Source organism: Anguilla anguilla, chromosome 15 (assembly GCF_013347855.1).
Source record: "Anguilla anguilla isolate fAngAng1 chromosome 15, fAngAng1.pri, whole genome shotgun sequence".
NCBI lineage: Eukaryota > Metazoa > Chordata > Actinopteri > Anguilliformes > Anguillidae > Anguilla > Anguilla anguilla.
In genome coordinates, this window is record NC_049215.1 from 34,856,122 (window position 1) to 34,871,077 (window position 14,956).

The 14,956-nt window shown below is 42.0% G+C and overlaps 1 protein-coding gene and 1 long non-coding RNA gene across 2 annotated transcripts; one reads left to right on the forward strand and one right to left on the reverse strand.

Moving 5' to 3' along the window:
• Positions 1 to 53: 53 nt before the first annotated feature.
• Positions 54 to 8,520, forward strand: LOC118213975. The gene is made up of 3 exons (XR_004762561.1): positions 54 to 231; positions 556 to 617; positions 8,437 to 8,520. It is a non-coding gene; the product is annotated as an uncharacterized LOC118213975 (long non-coding RNA).
• Positions 2,306 to 10,699, reverse strand: p2ry8 (P2Y receptor family member 8). Its single transcript, XM_035393243.1, has 2 exons — positions 10,382 to 10,699; positions 2,306 to 4,450 (listed from the first exon to the last, which is right to left on the reverse strand). Exon 2 carries the CDS (start codon positions 4,386 to 4,388, stop codon positions 3,318 to 3,320), a length of 1,071 nt encoding a protein of 356 aa, XP_035249134.1. The 5' UTR covers positions 4,389 to 4,450; positions 10,382 to 10,699; the 3' UTR covers positions 2,306 to 3,317.
• Between the last annotated feature and the right edge of the window lie 4,257 nt (positions 10,700 to 14,956).

A 14,956-nucleotide genomic window follows, 5' to 3' on the forward strand; every position in this document is an offset into this window, starting at 1 on the left:
GTCTGAGCTGTTGATTGAGGACCTGCGATCAACAGCTGCTGCAGATCACACGGCCTCAATCAAGGGACATGCGGGGACACCTGCGATCGTGGTTGACATGGCTCTGCAGCAGCTGGCAACTGCTACCACGCTAATGGCCTGCAAACCATGAGGCGCATAACTGAACTTAGTATGACATATACCACTTAAAAGGCTGAACGTATTTTTTACAGTCTGTGGGCTGAACACGGGGTAAGTTTTTTTTGATCTGACCAGTTTTGGAGCAACCGTCAATGTATTTCTGGTGAACACCGCGAGAGAGTAGCCGCGAGAGTCGGAGAGTAGTCAATGTGCGGAATAGCTCGCCGGGTCACGTAGTGGAGGCCGAAACTCTGGGGGTTTTCAGAACCAGGCTTGATACGGTGTTAGATACTGTCTAGCGCCTGTAGGTTAATCAGAGCACTAGTTACAATTTAGTCAGGGAAATGCCGAGCATTGTTGGGCTGAATGGCCCGTTCTCGTCATTATGCTATTCCTAACTTTCACCTGTGTGACATTCTGATCTTTACCATACAGCGCAATTGCGTATGCTCACTTTTTCTACGGCAGTTTCTCCAGGATGCACTGTGGCATTGCAGGTAGGTGAGGGTGCATTCAGTATCTCATCGGATTAGTCATTTAGGTTTTAACCACAGGATGTTCTAGTTTTGACAGCCATGTTTTTCCCAGCCTTGATTTACCCTTCTCTTGCAGAGATTTCTGCCAAAGAGCATTTGTACATTTTGTTTGCAAAACTTTAAACAAGTGTGTGTGTATGTATGTATATATGTGTGTATATATTATATACACACACACACACACGTGTATATATGTATGTATATGTGTGTGTGTGTGTGAGTTTTCACCATATAGTCTGTGTGTTTCGAAGCAAGTGGGTGAGAGCATTTCCTCCATAGAATGAAACGATGATTTCAGCTTCCTGCTTGCATTTGTATTTACATTGTAATGTTGTATAATAGATTTGTGATGTTTTTTGATCTTGTGGTAATTCTGTTATTCAATACATGAAAGCTGTTCATGGGGTTAATAGTAATATCGTATGATACCAGGGTGTCTTTGAAAATGGCCCCATCCATACAAAGCCTGGATGATATTTATCTGCTTAAATACATTTTTAAAATGTCAGTTCAGTTTATTTTTATGCTCGTCTAAGTAAATGTAATTTTTTTTTTGTTTTACATTGCATACAATGCACTGTGATTAAAATTATTATGCGATATGAAAACATTAAATATGACAAGAGTAAAAACAAAGATGTCTACAATAGGGTGCAAAAGATTTAGCTTATATTCTACATGATTCACGGCTGTGTTTGCCTACAGATAATGTGTCATACCTTCCATCCTGTTTCCTGTTTTCATAGTAGGTTAGCGTTAGTGTTCACGCCTGTCAGTGATCTCACTCCATCTTAATCTGTGATTGTGAGGTGTGAATTACAGAAACGTTGGTTTACTCAAACGCATTCTTGTTTGACATGCTTTAGTATCTTCATGTAAAATTGACAGTCCTAATCTGTGCTAATTTGAATAAAAAACAGAGCAAAACACTTGAATAAAATAATTTACAAAATTTTAATTATCTAATCACATTTTTGCTAAAAAAAAAAAAAAACTATTCATGCAAATAAATCATTGTACACAGGAAGGTCTTTGAATGTCCTGGAGTGAGAAGCATCATTTTGTTTGTAGTAAGATCATTTTATCCCTATAAGATACACTGATTCCATATATATAAACTGAATAGCACACACACATCCAGTATGAAAAAGGAAAAGAGGAACTCACCACCTCTGATTTTCCCTGTGATGCACGGTGGCATATTTCTTGCTGACTAAAATGTGATGGAGAAAAGCACACCAAAAAACCCCCCAAAAAACCAATGACTACCAGTAAGCAAATGAAATTTCAGAGATAAAACATGAGTGGCGTTTGCCATACAGATATTAAATCACACCCAGGATTGTGTCAGATCAGGAGGTGATGAAGATGGCCAAAAAAAGGCCGTTGATTACGTTACCATAGCGGCAATGAGAAGTCTTCCTCGGTCCAATAAAAATAATTAGCACCGTAATTTCAGCATCATGTGTTCTGTGACTCTTGGCCTTGCATTTGCATGGTTTTGGTTTTGCTCTCACTGAAGTCATGAAGTGATTTTCCAGCATCGTTGCACTATATTCATGTATTTTAATTAAACTAAAGTGCAGGTTGGGTGCATGCGGGCTCCTTCCAGAAACCTCAGGGCAAAGAGGCATCAAACAGAGAGAATATTCATTGCGTTCAAGCTTTATTAAAACACAAACGAGGCACCCGTCACACAATCACCAGCTTGTACAAAGCAGTGAAAATCCAACAGAATGACATAAAATATTTAAGTGAGGTTTTATGGCAAGTGTATATGAGACATTCAATTCTGAAAGTGAAGAAAAACCTTCTTTGAGTTCTCAAGCACTGTATCCTTAATGTCCTCCACTGTGGGTTTATAAACGGAAGCATTTTAAAGCAAAAAAGCACAAAATAAAATAGCCTTATTGTGTATTAAACATGTTAAAATAGAAGTGCTTCATTTTTTATTGAGGAATATGTATAGGTTATACAGGTAGCATATATGATACTAAGTTTAGCCAAGGGTGCAGCATATAGGCTCAACAGCATCTGTCTGTGTTCAGAGGTTTTTAAAGGCATTGGAAAAAGAAAACTAATTATGTGTAACCATTAAATATGGTGGAGTTACAGTTATGTTCAAGTATTGCCCCTTTGAGGGAGGAAGTTAAATAAACTGGAATAAAGCAAAAATAGAATCCTGATTAAAAAAGGTTGGTTCATGGCCATAGAATTTAAAATAAGTTATACTCGCACCCACTGCTAGTTTAGAAATACTGTTACAACCATTCGTTCACATTCAGTCACTAGGCGCTGTGAGGCATGTGTTTCTAAGTAATTAATTACAAATTTTCCACCTTGTTATGCAAATCCCATCTGCTTGCATGCATTCATCCTTTGTGGAATTGTACTGATGACGTAGAAGTACACTAGAATATAGAATGCCTCTGTCCCCAGATGTGATAATACTGTAATCCTCTGTCAAGCTGAAATGGCTGTATGAACCTATCAAGATTGATCATAATGATTTGGATTATACAAACAGGTCCATCCAAACGCATAATCCGTCTTCATGTCCGTAAGGCACATCTTGCTGAGGACGACGCCGGCTGGAAAAAAAAAAAAAAAAATCACCTAATTTCCATTTCCTTGCAAACCCAAAAGGTCACCTCAAGGCCCTCAAAAAGCAGGCTGCTGAACGGGCTCGTCCCTCAGCGTGACGGAGGCTCCGCCCTCGTCGTTTTCGGGGGGGCCCTGGTTGGACCGGGCGGAGAACAGGCTGTCCCGCCTCAGCTCGGTCCGGGCGCCCTCCATGCTGCTGACGTCCTCCAGCCGCAGGACCCGCCTCAGCTTCCGGCGAAACTCCTTGGAGGCGAAGTAGTAGATGAAGGGGTCCACACAGCTGTTGGCGCAGCTGAGGCAGAGGGACAGCTTGTAGGCCGTGTACAGCGAGTCGCCGTAGTACAGCCGGCGCACGGAGTGAGCCAGCAGGAGGACGTTGTTGGGCGTGAAGCAGATGACGAAGACGGCGAGCACGGCGAGGGCCAGGCGCAGGGCCCTGCCCTTCTGGTAGCTCTTGCTGGTCCGGACCAGCTTGTGGATGATGCTGACGTAGCACATCACCGTTATGACGAAGGGGGCGAGGAAGAGGACGCCCAACAGCGTGAAGAGGAAGATGGCCCAGCGATGAATGGTGGGCAGCATGTCCTTCTTCAGGACGTCGAAGCAGGTGGTGATGTTGAGGCCCCTGACCTCGTAGGTGAGGTCGGTGCTGGCCAGCGGGTACAGGGCGGCCAGCACCACGGCCCACATGAACAGGCACCCGAACACGGCGCACTCCTTCCTCCGCTTGAGATCGCGGAACTGCACGGGCCGCACGATGCCCAGGTAGCGGTCCACGCTGATGGCCATCATGGTGAGGATGGAGCAGTACATGTTGGAGTAGAAGAGCAGGGTCATGAAGCTGCACAGGCCTGAGCCGTAGGGCCAGTTGTAGCCCCGCAGCTGGTAGCTGATCTGCAGGGGCAGGGCGAGCCCCACCGCCAGGTCGGTGAGCGTCAGGTTGATCATGAAGATGATGGAGGGCGTCTTGGGGAAGGTGCGGAACCACAGCAGCCACAGGGAGACGCCGTTGCCCGGGACGTTGATGAGGAAGATGAGGACGTACACCACGGACATCGCCTGGCTGGTCGTCTTGTCCTGGAACATGGCTATGGTGGCGTTGTCCAGCTGAGACTGGGTGGAATTCATTCTGGGGGGGGGGGGGGGCGGTGGCGGCTGTTCTGAAGACAAACCGGAGCCAAAGGAACAAGCTGAGGGGGGGGGAAGGTGGGGGGGGGGAAAAGAAGTGAATGAACACTGAGAACAGGAATAAATGCACACAGAAAAACCCTTCGCTGACCTTCTTGTGCTGTCCTTGTCTGCATGCTGTCAGTCATTTGCTAAGTGATTAATTGGGAATGATTAGCCATTGGAGGACCATTTCCCATTGGTCTTTTTTTTTTTTTTTTTTGGATAATTGCTCCAGCAATTCAGTTTTTGTGGAACCAAATCGTGAAATCGTGCGAATCGAGCAACTTTATTATTTGGAGCATGGCAGTAGAAGTATTCCCGTGGAATAACTTTTACTTCTGAAACCTGAAAATCTTACAGCCCCTCATTAAAAATACATGGGACACACTTACTAAAGTATATTCATTTACAGTCAGTTTGAGAACATAACACTTTTACTAAAGTTTGATTAGAAATTTGATCCAACAATTATCTAAAAGAACAAATTTGAAATGTGCATTGGTTTGATTTTAACTGATTCATTACCTATTTTTGTCAACGCCGGTATTTAAAAAATTTTTTATTTTTTTTTTGTATCCCTGTTTTAAACACGATTTAATTCATATGTTTGACTCAACACACAAGAATTATATCATGTATAATATAAAATTAAGTAATTTTTTGAAAAGATTTATGGGTAGTGTTTAATTTAATATTTGATTGTACCCAGGACTGATATTTGTTTAAGTTTAATGTAAAAAGGCAAAGGTCTTTAAGTTTGTTTACATTTCACATATAATTACTAAATGTGTTGGGAGAACATAGTCATAGAGAATTTTATATATATTTTTTTTAAAGTACAAAAGGAAACATATTTTCTTGTGTGGTGTACCATGAGAAATGCCGTTTGTTACTATAATACTATGATTTTATCTTATGGGTTTCATGTTTTAATAAAGAATTTACTGATTTTTACTCAATATTCTTTCACTTTTTGTACAAAATACGGCCGTTAGATTTTTCCTTGATTGATTTAAAATACATTTTTCAATACATACAAAATCTAAAACAATGCAGTGAACCAAAGATCTTTCATCTTGTTCGTCTTACCTGGATTAAGCGTTTGAAGTCCTTTTAGAGCGACAATTTGGAAGACTAACTTCACCTTAAAAACTAAAAAAACAAACTGAAGAAGAGAGGAAGGCTTTGAGCGCGTGCCGGGCGAAATGAGCCTTGGCAGATAAAAGTGCAAGTGGGTTCGTGAACCGGTGAGGGGCAGATCTTTTACATGCCCGTCAGAGTGCAGACACAGCAACTTCGTCTGTGCCAAAGGTTGCCCTCTGACTCACAGGGCATGGAGGGGCACCAGAAGGCAGATTTATGGTAAATCTGTTCAATTTCAGTACTGCTTTCAATGGGCATAGTGGCATTCCATCGTGGTAACCGGCGTAGATGTTCGTAGTACCGTAATGAGTTTAGATTTGACCAATTGTCAGTGTGAACACAAAAGTATACATTTCAATCAACACATTTTTAGATTGATTACCCTTTAAAAAATTAGTTCGGGCAGCTTAATATTTTAATTTCATTTTAATCCTTCATTTGACATTTCATTTTTTTTAAAAACTCTTTCTACCTTCTTTCTGAGACCCAAGATAAATATACTTTTAGAGAAACTAACACATTGCAACAGGTCTTCCTGTTGTATAGAAAGTATTTTACATTGCGCAAATGTATCACCACATCTTTTGATGTTTTTTTACACAATGTCTGAAGCGTGTACTTGTTCAGAGCTGTCTTGGTCCGTGCGTGGGGTACGCACTGCAGTCTGTCTAGAATGTTCCGCTCGGTTCAGCTCCTGGGTCGACCCCGCGGAGATTATCAGCATGCCCCCCCGGCTGGGCGGTCACCAAGGAAACCATAAAGAAGCATGACCTCGCTTTCTTTGCATGAAACTGTTCCACACAATTTGTATAATAATCAAAAAACAGCAGTATGAAAACAATGGGGGAAGTGATATGATGACACCAAGAGCACCGTCATTACGGTTTGAGGCCTTTGATTGTCCATCATGTTACAACATTTAGCAGATGCTCTAACAGAGAGTGAGTTGCACGGCCTACATTTCTACAAACAGTCCAACCGTCCCAACCATTCCAAACAATCTACAAACAGTCCAACCGTCCCAACCATTCCAAACAATCTACAAACCGTCCAACCGTCCCAACCATTCCAAACAATCTACAAACCGTCCAACCGTCCCAACCATTCCAAACCATCTACAAACAATCCAACTCTTCTGGTAAATAACCTTGGTCAAGGGACTAATGGCAATGCCCCAGCATTGGACTCAAACCCACACCCTTTGAGTTCCAAGCCCAGTTCCCCAAACCATCATACTACTCTCTGACTCTCATCATGGTTTGTCCATGTAATTACAGAAGTATGCCACATCTAAATCTGCCTCCAGATTAGATTTGGCTCCCAATAATAAATTCAGTGCCAACTAGTTAATCCTAATCCTGAGTGAGGACAAAAATGACATGTAAAAGATACTGATCTCAGATCACTATCTGAGCTCGGCACGCTTCCCTGTGCTTGAGATACAGAGCCTGAGAGCAGACTGAGAGTGGAAACATCTCGCTGAGGGTACGGAAACGAGGGAGGGCAGAACTGCAGCTTTCATGCGGGGGTGAACCCGACTGGCGTTCACAGCGCCGATTCCCCCCCCCACGACAGGGCCTCATCTTTCATAACCCATCTGCTTTTGGGGGACGGACAGACCCCCCTCGTCGACACGTTCCACGCGCTTCGTTTAGAGGCGCTCTTTAGAGCTTTTTGGACGATGGGGGGCCTCCTTCGGAACGCTGGGCTTTTGACAAGAAAAAAAAAAACAAAAAAAACAAACGATTGTGAACGTGAGATGCGTGGAGGCCGCTGCAGCGCTTGGCATCGAACGCAAACCACACTCGACAAAAACACGCCGGGTCTCAGCTCAGCAGTCACAGCTTCAACGGCAATTGGCTTCAGGAACGGGGGCGGAGTCAGTCGGCCTTCCTCATGTCTGCTTCGCGGAATTTTGCAAAGGTGGCAAAACTGTTCCAGGAAATGATATCAATTTATGAAAGGGACTGGAGTAAAGCAACTAACATCTTGTTTAAAAAAAAAAAAAAAAAAAAACCAATATTAGTTCACGGGAAAATATTTCAGTTCCAGTTTACTGGAAGGCTTCACAGATGCAGCAGGGATAGAGATTCTTTGCTGTTTAATTTTTAAAATCTATTGTCTCCCTTCTGTTATGGTTACCGACGGTTACCCGGGCGTATCGTCGGGTTTCAGTGATGAAACGTGCTTCCTCTTTCACAAGTATTGTCTTTTATCATCTCTTGTTTGAAAGTGAACCGCATAACAAAAAACGCGTGTGAAAGCACAGGCAGTCTCCGATCTCCGATCGGGGGGGTCTGACCCCCCTAATTAACACTTGGACCCCCCCAAAAGGGGTAAAAACAACAGGTTGGGGGGGTCGAAACATTTATATATCCTTCATACCTGTAATCGTAAATATATTTCCCATCAGTGGCGTCACTAGGGTTGGTGTCTAGTGACGCCACTGATGGGAAATATATTATAATATTTATAATATATTATAAATATTATATCCCCCCGTAATTCGAACCCTGGTTAGAGGAATGGCTCAACGTTTCAGAACATGCGCGCACACACAAACACGCACGCAATCATACACACACGTACACACACAAACACATGCGCCCACACACACATGCACACAAGTGCGCACGTAAACACACACATACGCACAGATGTATACATGTACGCACACACACACACAAACACACACCCCTGAACAATATATATTTTTTTACCAGGTATGAATTCCATCAGAAATATATGGTGCAAAATGCATTTAATGCCAAATATATGGTATTTAAGATGCAACATGAGCAGGATCAGAGCTTCTCCGTACATATAGCACATTTATTTCCTCTGTCCATCTTACATTTTTTAGCTAACGCGAAAATGGCTGATCTGACCTGCATGCAGATCAACTGCCAACACCTGGCAGAAATAAGCAGAGGGCAGACCACAGCTGGACTGATGGAGAGAATGTAAACGTAAAGGAGGGCACACACTCGGGGGCAGACCGGACAACTGCCCCAGCTCTACAACTGCCCCAGCTCTACAACTGCACCAGTTCTACAACGCACAATGCGTGGCACAGTCTGAACCATGTGCACAGCTTGCTGACTGCGGAGTGCACACCTAACTCATGGCATCTGTGCCCAGTGAATTGCCAGCAGGACATTTTGTATTGCAAACTAGCATTCAAAACACTGATCCCTGCACCCCGTCATTGTACCATTTGTATTGAATGATCAGCACCACATTATATTGTTGCAATCTTAACACACATCCTGATGTCAGAATATATTCCCGATATATATTTCAAAATGTGAGTCATGTTTATATAAAATGTATGAATAATTATTAATTACACAGGAAACACTATGCATACCAGCAAGCGTAATGTTACATTATGTGATTTATTTTATCATATACTGTATGCATACATAAGAAGGTGAGAGTAGCTTTCACTTTGACATTATATTTATCATGCACTGTTTGTAAGTGGGCTCTAACATTAGTAATTCAGGATGAACAGGACACTCGCCGTTGTGCCCATGGAAGATTAAGTGTTTTCAGTCAATCACCTGTTTCTGCCGAAATCTCAGACCAGGTGTGTGCGTGTACCGGTTAACACCTCAGAAAAAAAGCACCAAAATTTCCACAGAGTTCAGCCGAGTGGTTCGAATAACTGCATCATTTTGCGGTGGCCACGGTTTGCACGCGAATGACAGCTGTACGAACAACAGCACTTTGTTTATCTTCCTGTGTGTATCAGTAGTGGTTGAGCCGTTTCGCTCCAATATATAACCGCCCACTGTAGCAACTGGTAAATTCGCGCGAGTGGATGCTTGATTAAAATCGTGTTTAAAGCGAAGTCTTTTGAGGATACAGGAAAAAACTGGACAGGCAGCAAATGTTTTTATTTTTAAGTAGCATCATATTGTTATGGTAATAGTATTGAGTTACTATATCACATACAGTAGGCTTTCAGTTGCAAAGTGAACTTCCTCTTGCAGCACAATCATTCCATTATTTGGAATGATATCTATAACAAAACAACCAGTTTCTGTTATTATTTTTCTTGCTTGATTTCAAGTTGTTTGCCGAGTGCCTTTTAATTTGGGGCACCTCCTCAAAACCTCTTCCCTAGGATATTGGTTAATATTCGTTAATATTCGTTAATATTCAGATGGGAAAGGGGCCGTTTTGCGGTGAGGTGTTTTGAACAGCTTTGCTTGCCGGTGTTGTTCCACTCTGATCGAATGGGAACAGCCGCGTGGCTGGCAAATGAGGCCAAATGTGGTAACTCGACTGTGTGTGCGCTCTGTGTGAAGCCCACATCCCCTACCGTGTAGTGTGCAGCCTACGCATGCGGCATAGGTGACCCTTTGCCCCCTATACCTCTATCATATTATGCTTTCATCAGCTTTACACATTGTGAGGTACATCGTGTAACCGTTGTAGGCTAGCAGCGATCCCTCTCACGAGGTTTACGCACAGGATGCACTGCCAGTGTCTGAAATATCCACGCCTTCTACCAAAGAAAAAAAAAACTGTAATGCGCACAGAGCTTAAAAATTCTTCGGTAGAGTGGTACTTTTTGCCTGTCTATAAATGGCCCGCGGCTCTTACTGTAAGTTATTCGGATCGCTCCACACTGGGTTCGGAGAATGTGACTTAATGTTGGTCGCGCCGAGAAGGCGCACGCGTGCAGACGGTTGTAACTGAGGATTCTCACGCGTGCAGTAGATGGAGAATGCGCAAAAACCGTTAGAGCGCTCGAGCTAACTGCCGTTAAAGGACAAAAAGAATGCGCGTGTACTCACCTCAGTGTAAGTATGGACTCCCTTCTCAGGGCTCAGAGACCCACTTCTCCAGCCAAATCATGCGTGCCGCCGCAAGATTTGACGGAGAGAGCAGGAAATGATACCTGTTTTAAGTTGTCAGTTGGCAAAGAAGGAAGCACGTCACCGTAGTTTCTACACGTGTCTAGCCCATTTCAGCATGTTCTGCTCGAAGTATGTTACTACTGGAATAAAAAACGCGATTGCATTGAGAAAAAAAAACAATAGTAGCCTTAGCCTATCGAGAATCCACAATTCTTTAAAAAATAACCCCGGGAGCTTATGTGTTTCTCAAAATAAAATAAAATAAAAAAAACATTTATATAATTTTAAATCTTGTCCTACCAATTTCATTATTTGTATCCTTAAAGCCAAACAGCCAAACTTGGGCGCACAAGAAAGTCATACCTTCACTACAGCATGCAATTAAGTGCCCATCATGGGACATGTAATCCAGATACATTACGAAAGCAAACACTGATTTGACTGAATCAGAGAAGCGTTTCTGTTGTAATAATAATTCGTTTTCAACAAGGTATCTGTTACTTAATCTTTCGGAACTACCCAGTTCAGGCATGTCTCAATTTGTGCAATGTGATGCATTTTATATTTTAAAAGGGGAAGTGGGAGTAATTTTGTTTCAACATTATGTGTGATAATACATTTATAGATATTTAAAAAGAACAAACTACAACTTTTTGTTTTAGTAAGTAAAAGCCTTTCATTTTGGATACTTGTAACAGTTTGAGAGTCCCTGGCTTTTAGAAATCTCATACAAACCTTTTCCAAACCGTTTATCTCCGCTTATTTTTTTAATGATCTTTTTGATGGTGATGAAGAACAAATTAAGAAACAGCTGGTATTCCAGGTGTGGTGTACGGATTTAAAGTCAGATTCAGGTAATCATTCTTGCAAATTTTCTAGTGGTAAAATGAGGTCTTTGGATATATAGTGGACAAGCGTACCTTCCTTTGCCCAGTTAGAGTTTACACCCAGGTTTCATTTCCCTTTCCATATTTATCCATTCTGTGTGTCTGTAATATAGTTAACTGGCCAGGGTAGCTGTGGCTACCTACAGACCAGACTTTTTAAGTTTCACAAAGGGCTTGCAATTGCTCAGATCCACTAGGTGGCAGAGGACCGTTGTGTGTTATCGCATTAGAGCAGTGGTTCTCAACCTCGGTCCTGAGGGGCCCGTGGTGTACGCTGGTATTTTGTCAAAGCCAACCTCTTGATCAAATAAAGTTGCTGAAGATGTGTTTTAAGTTTCACCATGATTGTGTGGTTAAATGTATTTTAGGTCACTGCAGTTCTTGGCTCGATGCCATTGGCTGCCTGTAAACTCTATTCATTTCACACCGATGGTTTCAGGTTTCCACACACCCAGCAAATGAGACACAACTGATTGCACCTGACAGTTTGTAGTTTAATCCATTAAAAATGGAACCGTTATTTGCCGTTTAGTACATACAGCACAGTAAAGGAAAGCTCAAGCTGGTCTGTCTAATTGAAATTCCTTGGTTGTGAATATGGGACATGTATTTGTTAGGGCATACATACAGTAGCTATTTCTGGCATAATGTGGCTTTAATAGGATACAGTAAATCATCCTTCAACAGCCTGTTAAAGTGTCTGATTCAGAACAGTTAGAAGCTCATTGAAATTCAACGCTCGTTGTTACGGTCTGAACAAAAACCAGCTTACAGAGCGGGTCCCTCCAGGACCAGGGTTGAGAGACTCTGTATTAGACTACATTCCCCAGCGTCAGTACGTTACCATAGTGTTTCACTGCTTACAGCTCTTGGCTGTCACAGAATGTTCTCACAACGTTGCTGGGATGTTTCCTCAGTGTTACAGCATTGCCACTGCACGGCAGCAAGCGTTGTTAGGACCTTACATGTGCTGGCTGGGAGGGGGCAGGGAAGGGAGGAGCTGGGTGGAAAGAGAGAAACCTCGAAAATCGGCCCCTCCCTGCCCTCCTCCTCCGCAGCCACACCCCTCCTGCTTTCACTTTCTGGTTTCCAACCCCGTCCTCACCTCTAACCGACGGAGTGATTTCACACACACGCACACCTCGGTCGACGCCAACCGAAAGTCGACCATCCAGCCAGCTCAACGTCAGTGTCTGTCTGTGACTGATTCATAACCGATTCCCTGTGGGCCATGGGAAGCACTGTCCGCTGTACAGACCTAGCCCTGAACGGCTCACGGTTGGTATTGAAGTATCTGGAAGCACTTCAGTATTAGGTGAGATTCATTAGAACAAGCGGATATGTTTCCAAGCAAAAACAATAAAAACATACATGTTAAATATATTAATTAACCCTAAACCTCTAAAACTAAAAAAAAAAAATAAATAACTTTTTGTGTTGCTGTAGGTAGGAATTGAAGAAAGTTTACACTTTGGGTTGTTATTCAAAAAATGCACACTGTAGTAACTGAATTCTTCTTCAAAAAAAAAAAATATAAAAACACAGATGGCCTAATACTTTTGGCCTGGTCTGTGTATAGGAATATAATAATTTATCATATACTGCATTAGATCGGCTGAATTTTAAAATATGGCTGATAATTACTTGTTAATTCTGTATATTAGTTCACGATTTGTGATTATCATTTCAGTTATTAGTTTGTGGTAGTTACTGTAACCTTACTGCGGAGCACCACTGTGTATATTTATGGCTGTTTTGTCTCTGGGAGACGCGTGGTGGGTCTGGTGCTGTTGTGATCGCCGGTCGGAGATTTCTCAACAGCGGTCATGAGTTTGGGACGGCACATGCCCGCTGCTGTTTACCCCAGACCTTCTGTCTGTGGGTCAAACAGAGGTTCCTTCATCGTCTGCTGCACTGCAGGATCTCGCCTGCACCGTCAGGCAGGAAGGCACGGGGGAGGGAGGGGAGTTAGACCGGGTGTCAGCACAGTCCCAAGATATCACAGAAAATGTTGTTTTGTAACTTCGTGTGTCTGTGAATGCATGCATGCATTATACGCATGACCACTTCCTCTTCTTTCTGTGAAACAGTTTGAGCTTACTGCCTGAAAGGTGGTATATTGAGATTGACCCACTGGTACATATTCATCTACAAAACAATAATTGGTCTACTCCCTTCCTACCTCAGCTGTCTGCTAATTAGAAATTCACATAGTTATCACCTCCGCTCTAGGGACGTGATACTCCTTAAAGTGCCTCGTCCCTCTACTGAATTCGGTAAGATGGGTTTCAGATATTTTGTAGCTTACAGTTGGAACAATCTGCAAAAGAATTTTAAACTCGACAAATTAATTTCAATTGTGGACTTTAAACATGCAATTCATGACTCTGTGACTGAAGTATGCTCCTGCTTTTTTAACCTCTTTTAACCTCTTCTCTACTTTTAATTATTGTTACACCTCTGTCTCATTCCACATTTGCTGTTTGTACATTTTGTTAGGTGTAAATCTTGTTGGGTAACTATGTGTTTCATGTGAGGTCCCCCTTGCAAAAGAGATTTCAATCTCAATGGGGTTTTCCTGGTTAAATAATGGTTAATTAAAAAAAATATATATATAATTTTTCTATATATATAAGTTTTTATACTTAAAGTTTTAATAATAATAATAATAATAATAATAATAATAATAACAACAACAATAATAATAATAACAACAATAATAATGATAATAATAATAATAATAATAATAATGATAATAATAGTTATTATTATTATTATTGTTATTGTTATTGTTATTGTTATTGTTATTATTATTATTTCAGCATGACTCCGAGCGTCATTATTTCAGCTCTTATAGAATGATTCTTGTCCAATCAAATTGCTCAACCGGGGCTGACTGTAGTATAATGGTCATTACAGAGGGAAGCTTGTGAAAGCCAGTGTGTGCCGTGACTTTAATGTAGAATTAGTAACTGTGTTTTAGCCCTGGGTGACATTTTGAATTGATAACCATCAATTGCAAGCTCTAGCCATCGCAGGGTACGCCAGGAAATCACAACGTTACACCTCGGTCAAGCCGCTTCACTGCAAGCTTGGGTTGCACGCAGAGGCAGTTTAACACATTCCCTTGAGTTTTTCTCCCTTCCGTCGGCCATTTTGTGATGAAATCTGTGATGTGCAAGTTAGAAACTGGTGAATTAACAGGTGCTCACCAAGGACGGAGAGATGAGGAACCAAACCAAAAAACGGAACTGGACAGCCCTTTAGACTGAGGGAGTTGCCCAAAATTCAGCTCAGGTCAATGATGTAGGAAGGATGGGTGTGGGGACAGTCTCCTCGATATATACTGTGTCCCTCAAGCTCTTGTCCATCTGTCCCTGAAAATACCCCATTTATGCCCACGAGTCATAGTCCTCGAGTCCAGAGGGTGTGTTTGGGAATGGGCCCTGTCTCTCTCTTTCTCTCATGCTAATTTATTAATTTATTAATTTATTAATTTATTCATTTATTCATTTATTCATTTATTCATTTTGTACAACCTGTTGTTGGAAACATGATCTTACAAAAAAAGGAGCTTAATGTAAACACACACAGTAACCCAGAAGAATCAAGAACCTAACGGTCG

Coding starts and splice junctions, on each gene's coding strand:
- p2ry8 (XM_035393243.1), bottom strand. CDS start 4,388: ATGAATTCCACCCAGTCTCAGCTGGACAACGCCACCATAGCCATGTTC.